The sequence below is a fragment of the Sphaeramia orbicularis genome, chromosome 16 (genome assembly GCF_902148855.1).
Source record: "Sphaeramia orbicularis chromosome 16, fSphaOr1.1, whole genome shotgun sequence".
Classification (NCBI taxonomy): Eukaryota; Metazoa; Chordata; class Actinopteri; order Kurtiformes; family Apogonidae; genus Sphaeramia; species Sphaeramia orbicularis.
Genome location: NC_043972.1, coordinates 58,791,045 through 58,817,300, shown reverse-complemented (window position 1 = coordinate 58,817,300; position 26,256 = coordinate 58,791,045). Strand labels below are relative to the sequence as shown.

Sequence of the window (26,256 nt, the reverse complement as noted above, 5' to 3'; positions counted from 1 at the left end):
TATTGGTTCCAAATATTAGGTATAGAAAATTAAAATTGTAATAATTTAAACTATACTGAAATATTTGACCTAAAAGCAAATCTTTACATAGGCGTTTTCTCTGGAAAATGCGGTAATCAAACACGGTTCTCATGATAATTAGAATTTAAACAGTAATACTGTCTGCAATTTTACCACGGTTTATCGTTATACCGGTAATCGTTACATCCCTAGTCCATTACCATCAATGTGTACAGTACTTTAGCTCGACCACCGTGTCCTCACCAAACCGAACCAAACCAAACCAAACATTAGTTCAGATTTTATGCATCAGTCGACTCCAGTTCCTTCTTAAACTTTATCATTTCAAACTTGGCAGAAGGATGACAAACTCAGAGTGGATTTTATGAGGACAGAAGTGCACAACAGCCAAATAAAAGCGCACACACACCAAATGTGGCGCCCACCACCCACCCACCCACCCACCCGCCTGCCTCCGTACCACCCACCCACACACACTTACACAAGCTTTGGCTTCGGTTTCATGGACGCAGAACCATGAGTTCACATCAGGTACTACACTGAAGGTAAGGCTGACGGTCGCTGCTCATTCTGCATTGGCTCCTGTCTTGGGTTTCATAATCCACTTTGTGTGTTTAATGAATAAATGGTGCCTTTTGGACGTTTTGCGGTGCTGTACTGCAGGGTAACGCTCCTGTCTGCTGCCTGCCAAAAATGTGAAGCCTGTGGATCTCTTCCAATATTTTTCTTAAATCTCTCTCTCTGAGCAATCCTCTTTTTCCTCCTAATCTCTTTTGTGTGGTAGTCTATCGTTGGCTTCCCTCTCCTTGTTCTTCTCTGTCCATTTGTTGTGTTTCAGCTTCATCTTTGTGCCATTTCCGTCACTCATAATCACTTTCACACACATAACCTCGGCCTTTTGTCCGGTGGGTTTTCTTCCTCTCTACATATTTGTTTGGCTCTTGTCTCTGCTTCTACCTCATTTTCTGTCTTCTGTTCTCCTTTCATGCCTTTGACTCATTTGCTCTTTCTCCTCACAGTTGGAGTGCGATAACTTCATCACCGTCATTCAGAAAGTAAATGACACATTCATCGTATGTGGAACCAACGCTGGGAGCCCCAGGTGCTGGATGCTGGTAAGACTTTCCTCAGACAATAATCCTTGAAAATACCACCTTAAGCTGCTTCCAAAGCTGCTGCCAGAGTCTGAATCAAGGTTATCATCGCTAACGAAAACTAACGAAATGACGAACACTAGAATTGAAAAAACATTTTCGTTAACTGAAATAATGGGTTAATTGTTCTTTTATTTATTTATTTATTTATTTATTTATTTATTATTTTTTCAAGGTTCAAGGTTACTTTATTTGTACCCGTGGGTAGATTTTTAGATGTTTTGCAGTCAAAGTGATTACTTTGGCATCACAGCAAGACATATATTGAACCTGTTTGGCAGGTACTTAAACAAGCGTCTAGACAAGACAACAAGTGCTCAGTGTTCCACCATTCAACAGTATAACAACATGGATAAGTAAAAGAGTCAAATAAACAAGTAAGATCAAATAAAAAGAAACAAGATGCAATAAAACACAATAAAAACCCAGAGAAGATAAAAACAGTCTGGGATAAAAACCAGGATAAGAACATTAACATTAAAAAATTTGAAGTCACAATAATAATAAATAGAGCAAAGAAATAGAATAAATCACTAAAATAAGTAAATAAAGTGCATTGTCACTGTTTCTTCTTGAGTTCAGTGACGGCGACAGGAACAAAGCTGTTTTTATAAACGCTGTATCCTGAACCTGGGACTAAACACCTCTGTCCAGAGGAAAGGAGCTGGAATTCAGCTGGTAAAGGATGGGAGTCATTATTAAGAACTGGCGCATCCATCCTCTGGACCTGTTTAGTGGACAGGGAGGCGGGACAAGGCTGGGACTGACCAATCAGGTGACTGTACCATCTGACTGTTTGATTCAGTGAGTTTCTCTGCAGCTGAGGTCTGAGCGAACCACGGCACCAGGAAAAAAGAGAAAACACACTCAACAAAGGAACGATAAAACAAAGTTACAATGGTTCGGTCAATGTGGAAGTTTTTATTGATTTATTTGTTTTTTTATGGGTTAATGGGTTAATTGAATATATGTACTGTATATACTATACCGCTGCTGACCTGAAGGAGCTGTCGTGTCTGTATTTTTGTTTGTTGTTTATTATTTTTGTCATGTTATGTAGTATGTGAAAATTATTTAGTATGATTATATTGTATGTTATTCGCATTGACTAGTTTTAAAGATTATTGTAAGGACCCCAGGAAGAGTAGCTGCAGCTATGATACAGCAAATGGGGATCCTAAAGAAAGAAAGAAAGAAAGAAAGAAAAGAAAGAAAGAAAGAAAGAAAGAAAGAAAGAAAGAAAGAAAGAAAGAAAGAAAGAAAGAAAGAAAGAAAGAAAGAAAGAAAGAAAGAAAGAAAGAAAGAAAGAAAGAAAGAAAGAAAATAAAAACCATTATTAGAAGAAAAAACAATAACTAACTGAATCTGTATTGTGTGCCTACAAAACTAACTAAAACAGATAAAAATTATAGATAAAATTCCCTTCGTTTTCGTCTTTGGCAACGTCGGATTGATACAAAATTGATTTATTTCGATCTAGCAATTTTAGCTAGCGGCACCATATGATATTTAAGGGTCCGTCACTTGTGTTCACTTGTGGTTTCCAGTCGTCTTCTGGTCCCCACTCTACCTGGAAACATGGAGACTGAAGTTGGGAGAAAGCAGCAGAGTCCTGTCTGGGATTTATTTGAATACGACGACAGAGAAGAAGAGAAAAGAGATTAAAAAAAAAACTGAAACTAAAGTAAAACTAATACTAAAACTAAGCACTTAGAAAATAACAAAAACCGATAAAAACTATCAAACCTGCTCTAAAAACGAATTAAAACAAACTGAATTAGAGAAAAAAAAGTCAAAACTAAATAAAACTAAACTAGAATAAAAAATCCAAAACTATTATAAACTTGGTTTGTAATGTCAACGGTGTTCAAGTTTAAACATGGAAACACACCACTCAGACTAGTTCCACTAATTAGCATGCTAACGCTAATAAACCTAAGTAACGCTAGCAACCCACGTATTATGTTTATTAGTAAACTCAACGACACAGTCCTCTGAATGTTTTGTTTAACTTCTCGATTATAACTGTCAAGAAAAAAAAAAAAAAAAAATTCAATAGAAACTCAATAAAATGTTCAAAGCTCAACTCAGATGCTAAGCTAGCTCTCAGCTTGATTTGCATAAATAATCCAAATACAGTCTTGATGCAGCAGAGTCCTGTCTGGGATTTATTTGAATATGACGGTAAAGAAGATGAAAGGTATAAAAAAAAAAATAATAATAAAATAAAATAAAATAAAACTAAGCATTTAGAAAAAAAAAAAAGAAAATTAATAAAAAATAGCAAACCTGCTCTAAAAATGAATTAAAACTAACTGAATTAGAGAAAAAAAGTCAAAACTAAATAAAACTAAACTATAATGAAAAATCCACAAATATTATAACCATGGTTTGAATCATCACAAAATCAATTGTAATTAGGGTTCACTTACTAAAACTAAACGGAGCTTTGTTGGTTTGACGAAGGCTGAGGCTGGTTTCCTGGTATTTTCAGTGGGTGAATAATGTGTCCCAGATTTGCATTCACTTTGCCTTTTGTTGCTGAACACACAGCTGGACGGCTAAATAAGGACAACACACTCAGGTGGTAAAGCGCTGTCTGTGATAAGACCCAGTAAGCTGTGGCCTCTGCCTTTGGACTGAACAGCCTTTTGTCTGGGCCTTAACTGCACAGTACGCACACACTTAATGTTATACTGTAAAAAAAAAAAAAAAAAAAAAAAAAAAAAAAAACAGAAAAAAAAAGGTAAAATTCTGGCAGCAGGGGTGCCGAAAAAATACTGTAAAATAACGGAAAATAACCATCTCATAAAAATACAGTAATTTTCCATAATTAAAATACAGTTTTTTGGCTTAACTTTACATGAGATTTTGCTTTGCTTTTTTTTTTTTTTTTTTTTGACTTTTTAATGTTTAATAAAGAATATTTACATGTATTAAAACAATCAAATTACATATATATATATATATATATATATATATATATATATATATATATAATTTTCAATGAGACTCAGTTGTCCAATCCACTGATAAAAACTGTATTTGGACAGTTTATCAATGCTTATAAATGTTAAACATTCACAAAAATACATTTATTCAGCATTTTTGTTGTGAAACCTCCTGTAATTACACAAGATATTTGTCAATTAACAAACAAGTCTGGATAAACTGACAGAACACATACTTCTTTTACGGTTAATTGTCAGTAATTTTTATCTCGTTTTATTATTTTCTTTTTTACAGTTTTAAACTTTAAATGAACAGTTTAATCTCATAAATAGAAAAGAAATATTTGTGAAATTATGATACATTTGCAAATGTATTTTAACTATTTTTCTGTGAAAAAAAAAATCTTTTTAAAAAATTGAAATTTTATGGTTATTCACAGTTACAGTTTTTTCATGTTATTTTTCATTTGACATGTAAAATCTCTGTCTGTTTTTGTAATTTCATTGATATTTTTCTGTGTCTTAAAAATGCAGGAAAAATCTATAAAAATAAATGGTAAAAATTATGTTAAATTACAGATTTTTTTACAGTGTAAATGTGCAGCTTGAAATAGTGTCTATGTATGTTTGGGTATATAAAATATATTACATAATATATTCTTTGTTTTGTCAAGCGCTTGCATTGTCTCAGTGTTTCACATATAGACAGTCAGTTAACTCTTGTGCTTCACATGAACTCTACATCTGCACAATAGGGTCCACGAATCCCCTGAAACACCCAAATCTGAAACACGCATCCCTTTAGAACAGTGGTTTCCAACCTTTTTTTGGTTCATGACCCCATTTTAACATGACACATTTCTGGTGACCCCAGACATTCAAAACAAAGACATTTTTTTTGGGCTAAAATTAATATATTTTTGATCATGTAATAGTTTGCTATGCTGTGTTGCAAATAAATGTTAATTTCAGAGGACATTTAGTCTATCGAATGTCTATTATTGTGGACAGAGGCAGTAAATCCAGGTGTAGATTACTGCACAAAGGGGAACTGGATTTTCCTTGGTCAGGATATGTACAGTCAGTCCAGCTGTGATTTACAAGGAGGACAATTAATACTGAACAAAAAAGAACTGAAACTATGAATTATGAAAGAGCTGCAGCATCTGAAACTGACCACAGTGAACATTTGACAGAGAAACAGAACCACGGTGCTGCAGTTTCACAACCACAGTTTGTCATGTCTTTTATGTATTGGGATTGTCTCTCTCAATTCATCATATATTTTTTATTCCTAAGTTTTTCATTCTATTTTTATCAATTACTAGAAATTTCAGGTGACCCCATTTGAAGTCCAGGCGACCCCACATGAGGTCCTGACCCCAAACACTGATTTAGAATGTAGAAACAACCTCTGCATGGACAAAAAGATGAGTGATCCTTTACAAGTTTTTAGAGTGAAGTAAGAATGTGGAGGTTTTTTAGGATTTAAACCGAATTATTTATGGTGAAAAAACATCTGTTGGCCTTTAACTCTATATTCCTGAAAACATAAAAGCATAACATAGCACCTGTAAGGGTTTAAAAAAAAAAAAAAAAAAAAAAACAGTACTGTAACATTTTATAGGCAATAAAACTTTCTCAACCGTTTTAATTCACTTAGTATTTTTTGTCTTCAGTGTTTAACATCTGTAACTAAAAGACTGTTGTGGGGTTGGGGTTAGGGTTATGGTTGGGGTTAGGGTTAGGGTTAAGATTGGGGTTATAGTTAGGGTTGGGGTTAGGATTAGGGTTGGGGTTACAGATGGGGTTGGGGTTAGGGGTTGGGATTAGGGTTAGCGTTGGGGTTGGGGTTAGGCTCAGTGAACGGGCCTGTTCTGTATTTAAGACCCACTCCTTTCCTGTTGTTTTGAGTCTTATGGTGTTACTATGAACTGAAGTTTTTCTGAATTGCTTTCACTGGAATCATATTTATTTAGAATAGTTTTTATTTGTTTTATTGAATTTTGTTTTGTATCGTGCTCTTGCTCTTTTATTCTTGTATGTTGTAAAGCACTGTGATCGAAGTACAATAAAAATAAAATGTATTATTATTATTATTATTATTGTTATTGTTATTATTATTATTATTATTATTATTATTATTATTATTATTATTATTATTACATTTCCTTTTTGCATTGCCCCACATCATAATGTTCTCTTGGACGATTGAATAAGAAGCTACATTTTGGGTTACAGAACTTGTTTCATCTGAAATATATTCATCATTACAGTAATTATCCAATGTCAGAACTCTGACCCTGGCAGGTGTGCTATTGTTGGAACATCAAGTACAAGTAAAGGCTGTTTTATGCCAAACTGAGGACTGAAGTGAAGGTTCAAGGTGACGTTTCCCCTGAACTCCCACTCATCTCCTTGTCTCCTGGCAGGTCAATGACACGGTGCTGACCGACGTCCAGGGAAATGGACAGATAGCCTCAGCCTCGGACATCTCACCCGCCTACCCCTCCCAGAAATCCATCACCTTGACCGCAGGTAAAGAAGACTCCAAAACAGAAATACTCACCTTCTATGAACATGCATATAGAGCGCTGAAGACCACCCAGAGGTCCACTGAGATGGGTCACCTCTGTTGGAACTAAAGGGGGACAGTTAACACGTTCACACCAAGGAGATCCGATAGCATGAATAATGTCAGAAATGATATTAGATATGTGTTGGACGACCAATATGAACCCAGTTGGAGCTTGATTGGCTGACTATTTCGACTATAAAAATGGACATATAAAAATGTCCAAAAAAACTAAAAAAAAAAAAACTATGGATTTTCCAACCATTTTGAAATGCATTAATCTGAGTTTGACCCTTTGTTAAAGGTAACGATGGTCCTTTGGTTAATTATTGACGTATTCATCAGATTTGGACCCTTTATTAAATGTAATGACGGTCCTTTGGTTAATTATTGACGTATTGATCAGATTTGGACCCTTTATTAAATGTAACGACGGTCCTTTGGTTAATTATTGACGTATTCATCACATTTTGAGGAACATCTTCTGCAAAAGGACATTTCAACCTTTGTACTAGAGTATTTCAAAAGCTCCATTTCAGTCTCTTCAAATCCCAACTCTATGACATATTTAGTTTCACTCTGTCGTTGCTCTTCAAAGGTGCTGCTTTTTCAGTTGCTCAGTGTTATATCTTTTTTTGGAACAAAGGATGTCTCTCAGTCTTTATGTGAACGGAGCTCGTTTCATTTCGGAGCGTTAACGTGACACTTTGGAGTCCCGTACTCCCAGAGGGGATCTGTCTCTTATTATCTCTGTCTCTTTTCATCATCGCCTGTAAATTAGAGACACTTTTCACCAAAGTATCATAAAAACACTTCAAGAGCAGATCCTCGAAAAGACAGATGTAGAAGTATCATCCAGGGCTGAGCTTAAACTCTGCCTAAAACATCCTCCAACTCTGTGACAAGTGTCAGCAATAGAGTGATTTTTATCGTCGAGTTAGAGGAAATTTGGGAGGAACTCAAAGCATTTAAGGAAGTTCAAGTGTGTGTTTATCAGGAACTGGAACGCACCAGTTTATCTTATGTTACGACCTCATATTCAGTTTCACTGATTGTTTAATACGTTGTGACTCAGAATCGATTTTTCCTTTTGTCGTTTAAGGTGATCTGTACTTGAGAATGCGTTCATTTAATAAAACACCCCCTCATCCTGACTCTGAGGTCAGTGGACGTTTTTAGTCACTTGCTCTGCAGGGAGTTGAACCTCTAATTGGCTGCTTATCGGTCTTCAGAGGACACACATGATCTAAACAGGGACGTCCCACATTCTACTGTTCATTAATCAGAAGAAGAAGAGTGAGGAACGAACACATACAACAGACCTGATCTGTCTGAGTGCAGAGTGGACTGGACCAGACCTTCACTGCACTCACAGAAATATTTAACCCTAACTTTTAAGATTTATGTAATTTTATCACATGATAAATTCCCATTTACTGTTTTTTAGATAATTTTGACACAAACCTACCAAATAAACCTTACATGATTCATATTCATTAGTGTAATAAAGCCTATTTATTTGAAATGCATAATCCTCAGGATTATGTCTGTAGTGTTAATAAAGTGTAATTACTCTAAATTAATAATAATGAGAGTATTTATTTAAAATACATAGAGTGTATTGCTTGAATTGCATAATAATCAGGTTACCTACAAGATAAATAGCATATATTTGTTTGAATTACATGTTATTTATGCTTATGTAATAAGCAAAATGAATCAAAATGCATCACATTTATGTAATTATTTTCCATTCAGTACAAACAATCTTAATGATGCATAAGAACAATCAGACCACCTTGTTGATTCAACAGATTTATCAACATTAAAGCCTCATGGTCCAAGATATGAAGTTGTTATAGGACAGAATCAGAGGTGATTTCTCACAGACTGCAGAGGAAACTCAGCTTCCCCTAAAATTATGAAAATTAAATGGTTAAATACGTACGGTTGTGTTGACATGTCATTGACTCCAAATGTGTTCGAACACGTTCATCTCACAGACGAGTTCGTTCAGAATCAGTTTTATCACAAATCAGTGGACTGGATGTTGTTCACTTCTCCATTCCCGTGTCTGTGTTTTCTCATTCGATCTCTGCTCAGTGCAGACGCTGAGCTTCAACGTGATGATTGGAGGATCGGTCAAAAGGCTGAATTCTGTTTGATTGACAGCTGTTTTCAGATCTACTCCTTCACTGACACAGTTCAGTTTAATACCGTCACACATTCTGCTGTGAAATCGAGAGAGAAACTATTACGAAATTACTTGTTCATTTCTTGCACTGTACATAAAACACACTCATTGGACTTCTTTGTTTCAAATTAACATAATTTCAGTGTTTTCTTGTTTACTTGGTAGGATAAGGTCACTGACCATTTTCTTAAAAAGGAACGGAGGGACAAATTTATGTTTAAATAACTTGACCAATTTTTTTGATGAAAGCCGACAATGAGCTTCCCCCTGTCTGAAAGACCAGCAGCGCCCCCCGGACAGAACATATTCTTGTGGTCCACTTCGGAGTCCAGCTGCATTCCAATAATGATCTGTCCTCATTAAGCTGTTAATGCCACCATTTCAAAGGCCTGTCCTCTGCGTCGCCATGGAGACAGAGGCCTCAGTGGACGGATGGGTTTGTGCTGATGGGAACCGTCAGTTATATTTGATAATGTCTCCTTCTGTCCTCTCCTCAGTCTTCTACCTCTTTTCTGTCTCCCTCTCTGTGGATAATGTCCTTCCTCTGTCTTCGTCTCACTCTGTCCTTGTCTGTGTCTGTCCAATTTGTCATCCTCCCTCTCTCTCTGAACCCTGTTCGAATCCATCACACTCACTGTGGCCTAGTCTTTTTTAACCTTCCTCTTCTTCTTCTTCTTCTTCCTCTTCTTCTTCTCCTCTCAGATGGGGGTCTGTATTCTGCTCTGTCTTCTGTGGGAGGTCATGCTGGCTCCATACGGCGAACGTTCGGCACCCAGAAACTCCTGAAGACGGAGAACATTTGGCTGCTGAGTGAGTGGGAGGGAAGTCACACAGACAGCGAACAGGTTTAGACTCATGCAAACGGAGATGGTGGATGGAACTGTTTGTACACCGTCTACTGTCAGAACACACAAGAAAGAACACACAAGGGAGAAACACAAGGAGGGTACTGACGACCGGAGGGCTAGCATATTGGTGCTATGTCTGTCTATGTCTGTGTGTGTCTGTGTGTGTCTGTCTGTGTCTGTGTGTGTCTGTGTGTGTCTGTCTGTCTGTCTGTGTCTGTCTGTCTGTCTGTCTGCACTCTATCGGTCACATTTCAAACATTATTGATCTCAAACCATGACCAAATAATTGTCCATATTCTCTAGTCGACCTGATTAGTTTTTGTCAACATTCGTCCAAAGTTCAGCTCAGATATCGGCCAAAGTTCAGCTCAAGCGCCTGATTTGCACATTCAGAAAACGGCTTCTATCTTGAAAACTAAGATGGATATCAACTAACTTTGTATTGTCGACTCACAGAAAGTCAGATACAACCTTTCATTTGGTACCAGTTTTGTTGACCTTGGATGACCATGAAAGGTCAAACATAAGGTCATGATTTTCAAGATACTCAATTTTCACCCATAACTCTGTCAGTTTTGCAGATCCAGAAAAATGACTAGTATCACTTTATAAAGGGTTAAAAAAGTAGCAGGTGATGTATTTTTTCGTTTTTCATTATCATTTCCCATTTCAGAGTTATGGCAGAAAATGTCACTATTTCGTGCCTGTTTTTGTTATTTCCATTCACCTTTAACTTCAGAACTGTTAAAGCGGAAGAATAGGACTTCAACCACAATGTTCAGCTGGAAAATACGGTGGCCCAGAGGTGCAACAGCCCAAGAAATGATCCACTACAAGAAAAAAAGAGAACAGCCCAAAAAATTATCCACTATAAGAAAAAAAAGACAACAGCCCCAAAAAATGATCCACTATAAGAAAAAAAGAGAACAGCCCGAAAAATGATCCACTATAAGAAAAAAAGAGAACAGCCCAAAAAATGATCCACTATAAGAAAAAAAGAGAACAGCCCAAAAAATCATTCACTATGAAAAAAAGAGAACAGTCCAAAAAATTATCCACTATATATTTTTAAAATAAGTTTATTTTTAGCGCACTGACCTCTGCTTTTGGTGGGTTACTTCGTTAGCATTAGCCACATTAGCTGAAGGCCTTAAAAATGTTCAGCCTATGCTTTTATTCTTTGTGGAGGCCTTAATTTAAAACCAAGAGACCTTTCAGGTAAACAGCGCCCCCTTAATTGAAAAGGTGGATAATGGCTTTTTTTTTCTTATAGCAGATGATTTTTTGTGCTGGTGGATAATTTTTTGGGCTGTTATCTTTCTTTTTTCTTATATGGATAATATTTTGGACTGTTGCACCTCTGGGCCACCGCAGGAAAAGGAGGAAATCGTGTTCTTTAAGTTTTTTTCTCAATCACTTCCAGTTTCTGATTTAGAGCAGTTGAAAGTTTTATTTTATTTTATTTTTTTTACAGTTTTAAACTTTAAATTAACAGTTTAATCTCATAAATAGAAAGGAAATATTTGTGAAATTCTGATACATTTGCAAATGTATTTTAACTGTATTTTCTGTGAAAAAAGGCAAAATTTCTTTTAAAAGATTGAAATTTTATGGTTATTCACAGTTACAGTTGTTTCGTGTTATTTTACATTTGACATGTAAAATCACAGTCTGTTTTTGTCATTTCATTGATATTTTTCTGTATATTACAAATGCAGGAAAAATCTTTAAAGTAAACAGTGAAAATTCTGTTAAATTACAGATTTTTTTTTTACAGTGTATGGAGGTTCCAGTTCTTTATCCCTCCTTTTATGGTCAGTTTATTTATTGGACTGGTAGCTCTGTGATACAGAAGTGTCATTATTTACACCACACCCACTTAGATCAGCCAGCTGCACATATGTGAAGGCTGTGTGTTCTTCAGAAGAGGTGATACAAAAAAAAAAATCATAAAAATAACTAAATTAAAAATACTTGAAAGATTGAGAGCACAAATGAAATGAAGTGAAGCCATGTGAGCCGCCACATGTGACCTGTCCTCCCCCAGACCCACAGTTCGCTGGTGCAGCCATCATCCCATCATCCCAGAAGTACAAGGAGGAGATCTACTTCTTCTTCAGTGAGATCAACAAAACAGCAAGAGTGGACGAGGAGCCATACAGAGCACGCATAGGACGAATCTGTATGGTGAGTAGAAGAGGAGGAGGAGGTGGAGGAGGAAGAGGAGGAGGATGAGGGGAAGGAGGAGGGGGAGGAGGGAGAGGGGGGAGGAGGAGGAGCCATACAGAGCACGCATAGGACGAATCTGTATGGTGAGTAGAAGAGGAGGAGGAGGTGGAGGAGGAAGAGGAGGAGGATGAGGGGAAGGAGGAGGGGGAGGAGGGAGAGGGGGGGGAGGAGGAGGAGCCATACAGAGCACGCATAGGACGAATCTGTATGGTGAGTAGAAGAGGAGGAGGAGGTGGAGGAGGAAGAGGAGGAGGATGAGGGGAGGAGGGGGAGGAGGGAGAGGGGGGAGGAGGAGGAGCCATACAGAGCACGCATAGGACGAATCTGTATGGTGAGTAGAAGAGGAGGAGGAGGTGGAGGAGGAGGAGGAGGAGGAGGAGGATGAGGGGAAGGAGGAGGGGGAGGAGGGAGAGGGGGGAGGAGGAGGAGCCATACAGAGCACGCATAGGACGAATCTGTATGGTGAGTAGAAGAGGAGGAGGAGGTGGAGGAGGAAGAGGAGGAGGATGAGGGGAAGGAGGAGGGGGAGGAGGGGGAGGAGGGAGAGGGGGGAGGAGGAGGAGCCATACAGAGCACGCATAGGACGAATCTGTATGGTGAGTAGAAGAGGAGGAGGAGGAGGAGGAGGAGGAGGAGGAGGAGGAGGGAGAGGGGGTAGAACGAGGAGCCATACAGAGCACGCATAGGACGAATCTGTATGGTGAGTAGAAGAGGAGGTGGAGGAGGAGGAGGAGGAGGAGGATGAGGGGAAGGAGGAGGGACAGGATGGAGAGGGGGGAGGAGGAGGAGCCATACAGAGCACGCATAGGACGAATCTGTATGGTGAGTAGAAGAGGAGGAGGAGGGGGGAGAGGAGGAGAAGGGGGAAGAGGAGGAGGAGGAGGGAGAGAAGGAGAAGGGGGGGGAGAGGAGGAGGGGGGAGTGGAGGAGGAGGGAGAGGAGGAGGTGTAGCAGTGGCTTCAGTTCCAGTCCTCAGGTCTAAACCACCTGTTTTGTTTTTGGATCAGTTCTGTTTCTGCTGCTGTTTCTTTCTTAAATAAATCTTTGTGCACTTTTGAACCTTTTTTACCTTTTACTGAAATCTGCTCGTTATTTATTTCTATTTATTTCTATTTATTACAGTTTGATGTTTGTTCTTCTTCAGTTTGACGCTGCTGTTTGTTTTTTAAATCAGTCTTTGTGTCCTTTCTCTTAACCTTTAACCTTTTACTGAGGTCTTCTAGTGACTACAGTTTGACATTTTCTTTGTCCTAGTATCTTCTTTATTTGATCCTTTATGTTTATCTGAGTCCAGATCAGTGGGTCTGTATGAGTACTGGTCCATGTGTGTTTGTTTTGTCTTCTGTGTCTGTGTTTAGTTTGAATGTGATAGAATGCACATGTCCTCTACTGTTACTGCACAACTAACCTACCTACAGGTACAAATAAGGGGACCCTGACCCTCACCCTGACCCAGACCCTGACCCTGACCCTGACCCTGACCCTGACCCTGACCCTGACCCTGGCCCTGACCCTGACCCTGACCCTGGCCCTGACCCTGACCCAGACCCTGACCCTGACCCTGACCCTCACCCTGACCCAGACCCTGACCCTGACCCTGACCCTGACCCTGGCCCTGACCCTGACCCTGACCCTGACCCTGGCCCTGACCCTGACCCTGGCCCTGGCCCTGACCCTGACCCTGACCCTGACCCTGACCCTGGCCCTGACCCTGACCCTGGCCCTGGCCCTGACCCAGACCCTGACCCTGACCCTGACCCTGGCCCTGACCCTGGCCCTGACCCAGACCCTGACCCAGACCCTGGCCCTGACCCTGGCAGTCGGCTGTAGGCTCTAGATGTGGACAGTTATCTCATAACCCTCATCAAATGTCTGAACTTGAAGCTTTGGTCATTATCTGTCATCAGACTGTGACTGCTTACCCAGGACAGGAACAGGTTGCAGGGCGTCACTAAAGTGTGCTGCAGAACTGCTGGCACCACACTCACTGACCTGACTGTGTTGTACCAGAGGTGGACTCAGAAGAAGGCTCAGTCAGACCTGGATGATCCCAGTCATCCCCTGTATGATGAGTTCAGGTGTCTTCCATCAGGTCGCAGATACAAAGTTCCAAAATCTAGGACCAATAGGATGAGGAATTCTTTGGTCCCGGCAGCCACTGTTCTGCTGAATAGCTCTTTGTAATGTTGGTGCTATTGTCTTTAATGGACTATTTATTGTATTTATTGTTGGTTTGTTGTCCGTGTGATACTGCCGGCTGTAGAACAAATTGCCCCTCTGGGATCATAAAGTTTACCTTCACCCTTGAGACTTCTTTGTGATAACCCTCAGAAGATCAAGTCTAACGGTGCTGATGCACCCTAGTGTCTGGACTGGACAGGACTCTACTGGACTGGACATGACAGGACTGAACTAGATTAGACTGGACTGGACTGGACTAGATTAGACTGGACTGGACTAGATTAGATTAGATTAGATTAGATTAGATTAGATTAGATTAGATTAGATTAGATTAGATTAGACTGGACTGGATGGGACTGGACTGGACTGGACTAGATTAGACTGGACTGGACTGGACTGGACTAGATTAGATTAGATTAGATTAGATTAGATTAGACTGGACTGGATGGGACTGGACTGGACTAGATTAGACTGGACTGGACTTGATGGGACTGTTTTTTATTTGTATAGTGCCACATCATGACAAAACTCATCTGACCTGTAAAGTTAGAGCTGGAATAGAGTGAATGCACATCCGTCACTTCCCTCCAGGCCACGCCCCTCTCAGTCAGACTGAGTGGCGAAAACAAACCGGCTCAACATGGCGGAGTATAGCAGTAACTACAGCCAGACCAGGAAAAATGTGGAATAGAACATGAAATTAAAGACAATTGGACTGGACATGGATCCATACAAGCTACCAAACAACCAGTGTTCTACCAACACTGATCTGGGACAGAAATCACCTATCCTGACATTTACATGAACCTGAGTTCAACGCCCAAAAAATTCCCAATGCAAAGGCTGAAAGCATCCAACAGACCCAGAGTTGTGTCCATCCTGGTCCTGGTTCATTAGAGGATTCCAGCCGGTGAGTGCTTTAATTCAACATACTATTGTTTTGGAGGTTTTGTGTCAGTGCAGATGCATTTTGTTGGCGGTGATGTTGGCGGTAAAGGCCCAGCAGTAGTGCTCACAGTTCACCACTGATTTACTGGAGTTGAACCCTTAGTACTGACCCAAGTGAGTGGATGATCTACTGGTACTGTGGAGATTTAAGGAGAGTTCCCATCAAATACTGGATCCAACACAGATCCAACAGCTTTGTGCTAGAGGAGCCCCTGATTTGGAAAACTAGGTTAGCCTCAGTTTAAGCTAGTTCACAAATCATGTAGAGCACAAGGTTCAGAATCACACAACTGAAGACACAAACGTTTCAGTTCTGAAGTCTAGAACTAAATGACAGATGCTAACATGAAGAGCTTTACTAAGAAGGAACGTTAGCCAAAACCAGATGGAATTTAAGGGATGATTGTACACAAGAATACAGCATAAATGAACGTTACCTGACATGAATCCAGGTTTGGTTGTCTGGATTCCAGTTATTTCTACGAGTTGCAGCGATCCATCTGCTTCTTCTTTCTTTGGCTTTAGGTCGCCGCTAAAACGATAGCTCGGAGTGCTTGTTAAATCTATTTGTGCGATCAATGGCACAACAGCTCTGCCCCATTTTTTAGATTGTTCTAAAGTTTTCGCAGTATTCAAACCAAAGCCGCTACTCATCTGCCTCTTTCTGCCACTCAGTGGGCGGAACCACGGTGACTTCCACTAGTGGTGACATCATGTGCAGACCCTCTATAAGCCAAACTCTTAAAGACAAACCCTTTGTTACAGAAGAACTGAGTCAAGCTATTGTCTGTATTTAACTCTGGAATCACATGGTGCACTCAAACGTTACAAATACCCCTGTAGTTGTGGTCTTGGTTGTGCCCCCCCCCCCCCCCCCCCCCCAGATGCTCATGTGTTCTTGTCTGTGTGTTGACTGTAGGTGGATGAAGGAGGCATTAAGGCTCTGCTGGCGGACTCGTGGACCACCTTCATGAAGGCCCGGGTCATGTGCGGTGCCGGCAGCTCTCAGCAGCAGTACAACAACATCAGACAGGCGGTGGTGCTGACGGCGCAGGACAAACGAGCCGGGGTCATATACGGACTCTTCTCAAACGCATGGTGAGGAAGTCCTGCTTTTATACAGAAAAGAATGAACGTTCAAACCGATCTGAAAGAGAAAAGACAAACCATCTGCCTGAGGTACCGACGGGAAAGCACGGTCCACAGGGGCAGTATTCTCATATATTCTCATGTATTCTCATGTATTCAACTATAAAAAAATGGATGTTCAAAGGTCACTTTTGGGGGAAATGACTGTGTGTGTGTGTGTGTTTGTTCAGGGGTAAAACAGTGATTTGTGCCTATTCCATCGAGGACATCGACCAGGCCTTCTCCACCTCCAAACTCAGGGGCTACAGTAGTCCGTTCATTGGGATGCGGCCGGGCACGGTGAGTCTGTTCTGTTTTTAGAGTCCACGTCAAGAAAGAATGGAGATGAAACAATGCAGCTGTGAGTCAGACTGGAGTTCAGATGAAAAAAGACTGAAGGGATGATAAAAGAAAAGACATCTGTCCATCCGTCCACCTGTCCATCTGTCCACTTCTCCATCTGTCTACCTGTCCATCTGCCCACCTGTCCATCTGTCCACATGTCTATCTGTCCACCTGTCCATCTGTCCACTTCTCCATCTGTCTACCTGTCCATCTGTCCACTTCTCCATCTGTCCACCTGTCCATCTGTCCACCTGTCCATCTGTCTGCTTGTCCATCTGTCCACTTCTCCATCTGCCCACCTGTCCATCTGTCCACATGTCTATCTGTCCACCTGTCCATCTGTCTACCTGTCCATCTGTCTACTTCTCAATTTGTCCACCTGTCCATCTCTCCACCTGTCCACCCATCCATTTGTCCACCTGTCCATATATCCACCTGTCCATCAGTCCATCTGTCTACCTGTCCATCTGTCCACCTGTCCATCTGTTCACCTGTCCATCTGTCCACCTGTCTATCTGTCCAGCTGTCCATCTGTCTACCTATCCATCTGTCCACTTCTCGATCTGCCCACCTGTCCATCTGTCCACCTGTCTATCTGTCCACCTGTCCATCTCTCTACCTGTCCATCTGTCCACTTCTCCATTTGTCCACCTGTCCATCTCTCCACCTGTCCACCCATCCATTTGTCCACCTGTCCACCTGTCCATCAGTCCATCTGTCCATCAGTCCATCTGTCCACCTGTCCATCTGTCCACCGGTCCCCGTCTGAACTGAAGGAATGGCTTTTGTGTTTTGTTTTTTTTTCAGTGTGTCCGTAAAAACTCCACAGCAGGCGGTCACAATGACATCAAAAACCTGGGGGTGATCAGATACCACCCAGAAATAGAGGACGTGATCCGTCCTGTGGGCGTGGCTCCGCTGGACCTGCCGTCCGACGACCAGATCACACACACCGTGGCCGACATCGTTCTGGCCGTCAACGACGAGCACTACAGCGTCCTGTACCTGGGAACAGGTCGGTCTGACTTACATCATGTTTACGTTAGATCAGTGTTTTTCGACCTCTGGGTCGGGACCACACGTGAGGTCACCTGGATTTGTAGTAATCAAGGTTCTAATAGTTCTGGATTTTTCATTATTGTTTAGTTTGATTTAGTTTTGGCTTTTTTTTTCTCTAATTCAGTTAGTTTGAATTCATTTTTGGAGCAGGTGTGCTAGGTTTTATTAGTTTTTATTTTCTTCTTATGGCTTATTTTTAGTGTAGTTTTGTTTTGTTTTTTTTATATCTTTTCTCTTCTTCTCTGTCGTATTCAAATAAATCCCAGACAGGACTCTGCTGCTTTCTCCCAACTTTAGTCTCCATGTTTCCAGGTAGAGTGGGGACCAGAAGACGACTGGAAACCACAAGTGTCGTATGGTGCCACTGACTAAAGTTGCTAGAGCAAAATAAATCAATTTCAAATCAATCCGACACTGACAAAGATGAAAACGAAGAGAATTTTATTCGTAATTTGTATCCGTTTCAGTTAGTTTTGTAAACACACAATACAGTTTCAGTTAGTTATCATATTTTCTTTTAATTATAGTTTTTATTTTTTTCAGTTAACGAAAATCTTTTTTTCAATTCTAGTTTTCATCATTTTGTTAGTTTTCATTAACGGTAATTATCTTGCTAGTAATTGATAAAAATTAAAAAATAAATAAATAAAACTTACAAATAAAAATCTGTGTTGAGTTGACAGAGCCAATCCCAAACTGTGGTTGTGAAACTGCAGCACTGTGGTTCTGTTTATCTGTCAAATGTTCATTGTGGTCAGTTTCAGATGCTGCAGCTCTTTTATAATTCGTAGTTTCAGTTCTTAATTGTCCTCCTTGTAAATCACAGCTGGACTGACTGGACATATCCTGACCAAGGAAAATCCAATTCTCCCTTTGTGCAGTAATCTACACCTGGATTTACTGCCTCTGTCCACAATAATAGACATTATATAGATCACAAGTGTCAAACATGCAGCCCATGAATGGAAAAAAAAAAATTGGAAAAACGGACCAAAAACGGCTGTTTTTTGTTTTTTTTTCATTTTCTGAGACCACGTTTTTGGTCAGTTTTTCCATTTGTCAGGTAGTAACTTTATTTTTTGTTATTAGAAAGAAAAGACGAAAATCAATCCACTTTAAAATTTGGTTTATCTGTTTTGACACGGAAAAAGAAAAACGTCTTGAAATTCAATTTTAATTCTTGCATTTCAAAATGAAAATCAATGAACCACTAGTTTTTGTTTTGTTTCTGAAAAGTAAATCCAATTACCGACAAATACACTGACTCCAGTGAAAGAAAATGAGTTTGACATCCCTGTTTTAGTGTAAAAAAAAAAGAAGGAAAATTACATGAAAAGGTTTACATTTACAAACTATCCTTTCATTAAAAAAAAGTGAAAAACCTGAACAAACATGAAGAACCTGAAATGTCTTCAGAGAAATAAGCATAATTTTAACAAAATTCTGCCTGTTTCTAAATGTTTAGTGTATTTGTAGATTCACTGCGATCTGTCGGTTGTAATGAACGTGTGTAAATGATTAACTGAGGCAGAATATGGTTAACATTGCCTTGTAACATTGTCCTCAGGCAGAGGCCTGGGAGCCTGAGGGTTCTGCGCAGGATCTTAGCTGTTCCTAGGATTCCTTTTTTTGGACTCAGATCTCTGATGTTGTTCCTGGTATCTGCTGGTTCCATCCTCTCAGCTTGAGCGTCACTGCCCCTAGTGCCCCGATCACTACTGGTGTCACAAAGGGGAAAAGAGAGGACTCAAATGCGCAGTACTGAAGGGAAAAAAAAAAAAGTTTATTTAACAAAAATGAAAACCAAACAACAGAAAACCTAACACAAAACTAAATCAGAGTCCATAAAAAACAAAACCACACAAAACCTGAGTTAGAGTCCGTAGAGGAGTTGAACAAATGTCCGAGTTATGGAGAGAAATGGAGAGAAATGGACCAGCGCTGCATGGCTGCAAACCAAAGCCTTAAATAGGCCAGAGATAATTGGCTGCAGCCATGCAGCGCCAGCAGGTGAGTCAGATGAAAGAAATCAGGAGAAACTGAGGGTCATACAGACACAGGTCCATGACCAAAAGGGAGGAGCTGAAAATCACATAGGCACAGATCCTGACAGGACCCCCCCCTCAAGGGACGGCATCCTGACGTCCCCAAAGATACGAAAAAAGCCCCCACGGAGACCAGGGCATCCTGGATAGTAGAGGGGATCCTGGCGAAAAGGGGCATGAAGAACCACAAGGGAGACCGGCTGAAGCACCTCCCGGTGGGACGGCGTGAAGAGCCTCCGGGCAGACTGGCTGAAAAACCTCAGGCCAAACAGGCTGACGCACCCCCCGGTGAAACGGCGTGAAAAGCCTCCGGGCGAAGAGGCTGAAGCACCTCCCGGTGAAACGGCGTGAAGAGCCTCCGGGCAGACTGGCTGCAGAACCTCAGGGCGAACAGGCTGAAGCACCTCCCGGTGAAGCGGCATGAAGAGCCTCCGGGAAGACTGCCGAAGCACCTCAGGACAGACCTCCGGACCAGGATGTGGAAAACCTCCAAACCAGGATGATGTAGCCCCTCCGGACCAGATCATGGAGAAACCTTCCCACCAGGACGTGAGAACCCCTCCAAAACAGGACAGAAAAATCCCCTGGTTCGTGGACCTCCAGGGCTGTGGCAGACAGGACTCCAGCTGGGCTTAGGACATTGACTGGAACTGAATATGGCTGGACTAGTGACTAACTGAGACAAGACAGACCGAACACTGACTGGACTACAGACATCGACTGGAATTGGACTATGGCTGGACCCATGACTTGAGCTGACTGAGACTGGACAGACAGGGCTATGGACTCTGAGACTGGACAGACAGGGCTATGGACTCTGAGACTGGACAGACAGGGGAACGGACTCTGAGACCGGACAGACAGGGGAACGGACTCTGAGACCGGACAGACAGGGGAACGGACTCTGAGACTGGACTGACAGGGGAACGGACTCTGAGACTGGACTGACAGGGGAACGGAGAGGGAGACCGAGACGGGGAGACACAAAGAGCGAGGCCGAGAAGGGGAAACAGGAACGCTGCGCGGACGGATGGAACTGGACTTCAGGAACGCTGCCGGATGGAACCGGACTTCAGGAACAGACAGGAACAGGGTTAAAAAATGCTGCGCGAACAGACAGAAACAGATTTCAGGAACGCTGCACGGACAAACGGAATCAGACTTCAAAAAACGCTGCGCGGCCGGAACCGGACTTCAAGGAGGGGAAACTACCAGACGGCGTACTAGCCTCCAGGGAGTACTAAGGAAAAGGGAACTAGGCCAAGCAGAGAGACACGGACAGACAGACACAAAGACACGGACAGGCAGAGGGACAATCTACAGTACTGAACTGATGAGAACGACAAAATGGAACTGAAGAACATGAACTGTGAAGAAACAGAGCTAAAGGACAAACAGGGAAAAGACAAACAATCTAGCAGGAATACAGGGAAAAAAAAAAAAATCTAACAGAAATGAAGGACAAAAAGGAATGACTGATTGAAAGAAAACACTCTCAGAGAAATACACACAGAGGAATACACACAGAAATACACTCAGAAATACACTCAGAAAACGGCACACACGGACAAAGACAAACAGGGAGGAACGAATTAAACAGGCAGAACAAACACATTAATATGGACAGACAGATCAGAACTAATGAACTTCACTGAAATCATTAGACACACGAAGGAAAAGACACAAGAGAAGAACCGGGACCCCACAAAGGCCCAGGTCCCCACAAGGAATAGGACACTGGAAACACGAGGCAGGAAACAGACGAAAGACAGAAACGCACCGGAAAAAACAACACGGGAGGAGAGCCCGGATTCAACATGGTCCGTGGCCCCACATGACATGGGAACGCCGGTAATACAAGACAGGAAACAAACAGGGGACAGAGATACACCGGGAGATCAAACCGAGGTATGCACCCGACGGCTCCGGGACCTCCCGAACCAACCGGCACGGAGGAGACCGAGCCGCCGTCGCTGAGGACAAGGGTAAGTCTCAGAAAAGCCGGATATGGGGCAGGGAAGCACGGAGTGACGGTACAAAGGGAGAAAAAAGAAAAAAGGCGAACGAAACTCGGAATAAAAAACTAAAACACGGAGAAACGAAAAAACAGGTCCCTTCAGTACCGGCTGAGTCCAGGTATGGCTGGTCCATTCTGTCACAAAGGGGAAAAGAGAGGACTCAAATGCGCAGTACTGAAGGGAAAAAAAAAAAAGTTTATTTAACAAAAATGAAAACCAAACAACAGAAAACCTAACACAAAACTAAATCAGAGTCCATAAAAAACAAAACCACACAAAACCTGGGTTAGAGTCCGTAGAGGAGTTGAACAAATGTCCGAGTTATGGAGAGAAATGGACCAGCGCTGCATGGTTGCAAACCAAAGCCTTAAATAGGCCAGAGATAATTGGCTGCAGCCATGCAGCGCCAGCAGGTGAGTCAGATGAAAGAAATCAGGAGAAACTGAGGGTCATACAGACACAGGTCCATGACCAAAAGGGAGGAGCTGAAAATCACATAGGCACAGATCCTGACAACTGGTACCACTGTTGCCTTCACACTCCACATTTTCTCTATCTCCTCTTTCAGCCCTTGGTATTTCTCCAGCTTCTCGTGTTCTTTCTTTCTGATGTTGCTATCACTTGGGATTGCTACATCTATCACTACCACTGTCTTCTGATGTTTCTCCACCTCCACTGTGTCAGGCTGATTGGTCATCACCATCTTGTCGGTCTGGATCTGGAAGTCCCACAGGATCTTGGCTTGTTTGTTCTCTGTCACCTTCGGGGGTGTCTCCCATCTGGACCCTGGGACCTCCAGTCCATACTCTGTACAGATGTTCCTGTACAGTATGCCCACTACCTGGTCATGCTGCTCCATGTATGCCTTGCCTGCCAGCATCTTACACCCTGCTGTGGTGTGCTGGACTGTCTCAGGGGCTTCTGTACACAGCCTACACCTGGGGTCTTGTCTGGTGTGGTAGACCCCGGCCTCTATTGCTCTGGTGTTCAGGTCCTGTTCTTGTGCAGCCATGAGTAGTCCCTCTGTGCTGTCTTTCAGTCCAGCTTTTTCCAGCCACTGGTATGTTTTCTCGATATCTGCCACTTCCTCAGTTTGCCGGTGGTCCACACCATGCAGGGGCTTGTCCTTGCATGATAGCCCCTCTGGCTCCTCGTCCTTACTGGGCTTTTGTTGTTTGAGGCATTCACTTATCAGTTGGTCATTGGGGGCCATTTTCTTAATATATTCCTGGAGGTTTGCCGTTTCCTCCTGGACAGTAGTTCTGACACTTACTAGTCCTCGGCCCCCTTTCTTTCTCTTTGTGTTCATCCTCAGGACGCTGGACTTAGGGTGAAACCCTCCATGCATGGTAAGGAGCTTTCTTGTCTTCATATCAGTGGCTTGTATCTCTTCCAGTGGCCAGGATATTATTCCAGTATCGGTATCTGATCACTGGTAGGTCAGAGGTGTTAATGGCTTGGATCTTATTTTTGCCGTTCAGCTGACTGTTCAGGACCTGCCTTACCCTCTGGAGGTATTTGGCTGTGACCTCTGACCTCTGAGCTGCCTCCTTATGATTACCAGTTACCTGTGGGATCCCCAGGTATCTGTAACTGTCCTGCATGTCTGTAATGTTCCCTTCAGGTAGTTCAACCCCTTCAGTTGTGATCACCTTTCCTCTTCTAGATACCATCCGCCCACATTTATCTAGTCCAATGACATCCCCATGTCTCTGCTGTAGATCCGAGTGAGGTAGATCAGGGAGTCTATGTCCCGCTTATTCTTGGCATACAGCTGGATGTCATCCATGTAGAGGAGGTGGCTGATGGTTGTTCTACTTCGGAACCGGTACCCAAAGCCACTCTTTGAGATGATCTGGCTGAGGGGGTTTAGGCCTATGCAGAACAGCAGGGGGGACAGAGCATCTCCTTGATATACACCACATCTGATGCTCACCTGCACAAGTGGTTTTGAGTTGGCCTCCAGAGTCATGTTCCACAGCCTCATAGAGTTCTGGATGAACTCTCTTAGTGTCCTGTGGATGTTCTACAGCTGTAACTACTCCAGTATCCGTGTGTGTGGTATTGAGTCATAGTCTTTCTTGTAGTCACTCCAGGCAGTGCACAGGTTGGTGTTCCTCGTCTTACAGTCTCGGGCAATTGCCCTGTCAACCAGTAGCTGGTGTTTGGCTCCTCTGGTGTTATTCCCTGTTTCTTTCTGTGCTCTGCTCATGTATTGCTCCATGTGCCTACTCATCTTAGCTGCTATGATGCCTGATAGGAGCTTCCATGTGGTGCTGAGGCAGGTTATAGGCCAGTAGTTGGATGGTATTGTTCCCTTCTGGGGGTCCTTCATTCTGAGGACGGTCCCGCCCTGGGTTTGCCACTCTGGGTGGTTTCCCAACATTAGCAGCTGGTTCATCTGTGCTGCTAGGTGTTCATGGAGTGCAGTCAGCTTCTTAAGCCAGTAGATATGAATCATGTTGGGTACTGGTGCTGTCCAGCTCTTCATTTTGGACACTCTTGTTTGGATGTCTGCTATTGTGATGACTACTGGATCTTGTTCTGGAAGTTGGCTGTGCTCGGCCTGTAAGTCCATCACCCATTGGGCGTTTGTGTTATGTGCTGCCTCTTTGTCCCAGATACTCTTTCAGTATTGGTCAGTCTCAGCCCTGGGTGGGTCTGTTGTCACCTTGTTACCCTGTCATTGACAGTAGACCTTAGCTGGGTTGGTGGAGAACACCTTGTTTATTCTCCTTGCCTCTACTTCTCTTGTATACCCCTTTAGGCTGGTAGCTAGGGCTGTGAGCCTTTGCTTAGCTATCCAATGCCTCAGCTGTGGACAGTTTGTTATATTTCCTGGGCAGTTCTTTCCTTAGATTCACACCTCTGCTTAGTTCTGTTAGAAGGTTGACTTCTCTCCATGCTGCCACGATCTTTGCCTCTAGCCTTCTCCTCCATGGGGCAATTCGCTCCTTCTGGCTACTGCTCATGCTGTTCATCTTGTAGCCAAGCATCTCTAGGATGACTGTTGCTGCTGCATACATCAGCCGATTGGTCTCAGTGATGGTGTTGGTAGGGATAGTTAGGAGTGCGGTGTTCAAGTCTTTCAGTAGAGACTGGTCTGGTACTTTGTTGTTTAGCCTTGGTCAGCAGGAGGTAGTTGAGTTCCCCCAGGACTTCATGATTCTCTCTCTCAGGTCAGCTGTTCTTGCATTCAGTCTGGCTGTCTTTGGGGCTTGGTACGCAACCTCGATATTTGGGGGTGATGGTGAAACCACCCCCGAGCTGACCTGTGGTCCTGGCTCCTCCCCCTTGCCGTAGCATCTTTGTACCGTGGATGAGGTACAACGCTGTACCTCATCAGTCTCTAGCTGTGATAGCAACTTCTTATTGCAGATACGTGAACACTGAGCTAAGAGCTGTTTCTTAGTCAGTGAGGATGTGGGATTTTGAAGCACCCATTTCTCCCACATCCTCTGCATGGACCCTCTCTCGCTGGGGTTACTCCTGTAGTAACACTCCATCAGTACCATGTTCTCTGCCCTGCTCCAACAGTGTCTTGTTCCAGTAGTCAATTTGACATCAGGATGTCCTGGTTCCCTGACACATGACACGGACCTTGTTGTCCCAGGCAACATCTGAGCTGGTGTGACTCCATCATTTATTGTAACGCTCATTCGGAGGTATAGGCATATTGTGTAAGGGGCCTTGCCCAAAGGCCCACCAGGATCCATGCTTCGCTCCTGCCAGGATTCGAACCGGCAACCATATATATATATATATACATATATATATATATATATATATATATATATATATATATATATATATATATGTATGTATATACACAGGGTGGGGAAGCAAAATTCACAATGAACATTTAGTTGTTTTTTCTCAGCAGGCACTACGTCAGTTGTTTTGAACCCAAACATATACTGATGTCATAATCATACCTAACACTATTATCCATACCTTTTCAGAAACTTTTGCCCATATGAGTAATCAGGAAAGCAAACGTCAGAGTGTGTGATTTGCTGAATGCACTCGTCACACCAAAGGAGATTTCAAAAATAGTTGGAGTGTCCATAAAGACTGTTTATAATGGAAAGAAGAGAATGACTATGAGCAAAACTATTACGAGAAAGTCCGGAAGATACTATTAAAGAAGAATGGGGGAAGTTGTCACCCGAATATTTGAGGAACACTTGTGCAAGTTTAAGGAAGCGTGTGAAGGCAGTTATTGAGAAAGAAGGAGGACACATAGAATAAAAAAATTTTCTATTATGGACATTTTCTTGTGGCAAATAAATTCTCATGACTTTCAATAAGCTAATTGGTCATACACTGTCTTTCAATCCCTGCCTCAAAATATTGTAAATTTTGCCTCCCTACCCTGTATATATATATATATTTATATATATATATGTATGTATATATATGTATATATATATATATATATATATATATATATATATATATATATATATATATATATATATATGTATACATATATATATATATATATATATATATATATATATATATATATATAGAGAGAGAGAGAGAGAGAGAGAGAGA

General features: G+C 42.0%; 1 protein-coding gene across 1 annotated transcript in view; it reads left to right on the top strand.

Annotated features, from left to right (window-relative positions):
* The window catches only part of LOC115435875 (semaphorin-7A), an 89,718-nt gene that overhangs the window by 44,445 nt on the left and 19,017 nt on the right, over positions 1 to 26,256 (top strand). The window contains exons 4-10 of the mRNA XM_030158488.1: positions 1,041 to 1,136; positions 6,559 to 6,664; positions 9,598 to 9,705; positions 11,791 to 11,930; positions 16,021 to 16,199; positions 16,421 to 16,529; positions 17,382 to 17,589. Of these exons, the coding sequence (XP_030014348.1) occupies positions 1,041 to 1,136; positions 6,559 to 6,664; positions 9,598 to 9,705; positions 11,791 to 11,930; positions 16,021 to 16,199; positions 16,421 to 16,529; positions 17,382 to 17,589 (946 nt within the window). The remainder of the gene's footprint in view (positions 1 to 1,040; positions 1,137 to 6,558; positions 6,665 to 9,597; positions 9,706 to 11,790; positions 11,931 to 16,020; positions 16,200 to 16,420; positions 16,530 to 17,381; positions 17,590 to 26,256) is intronic.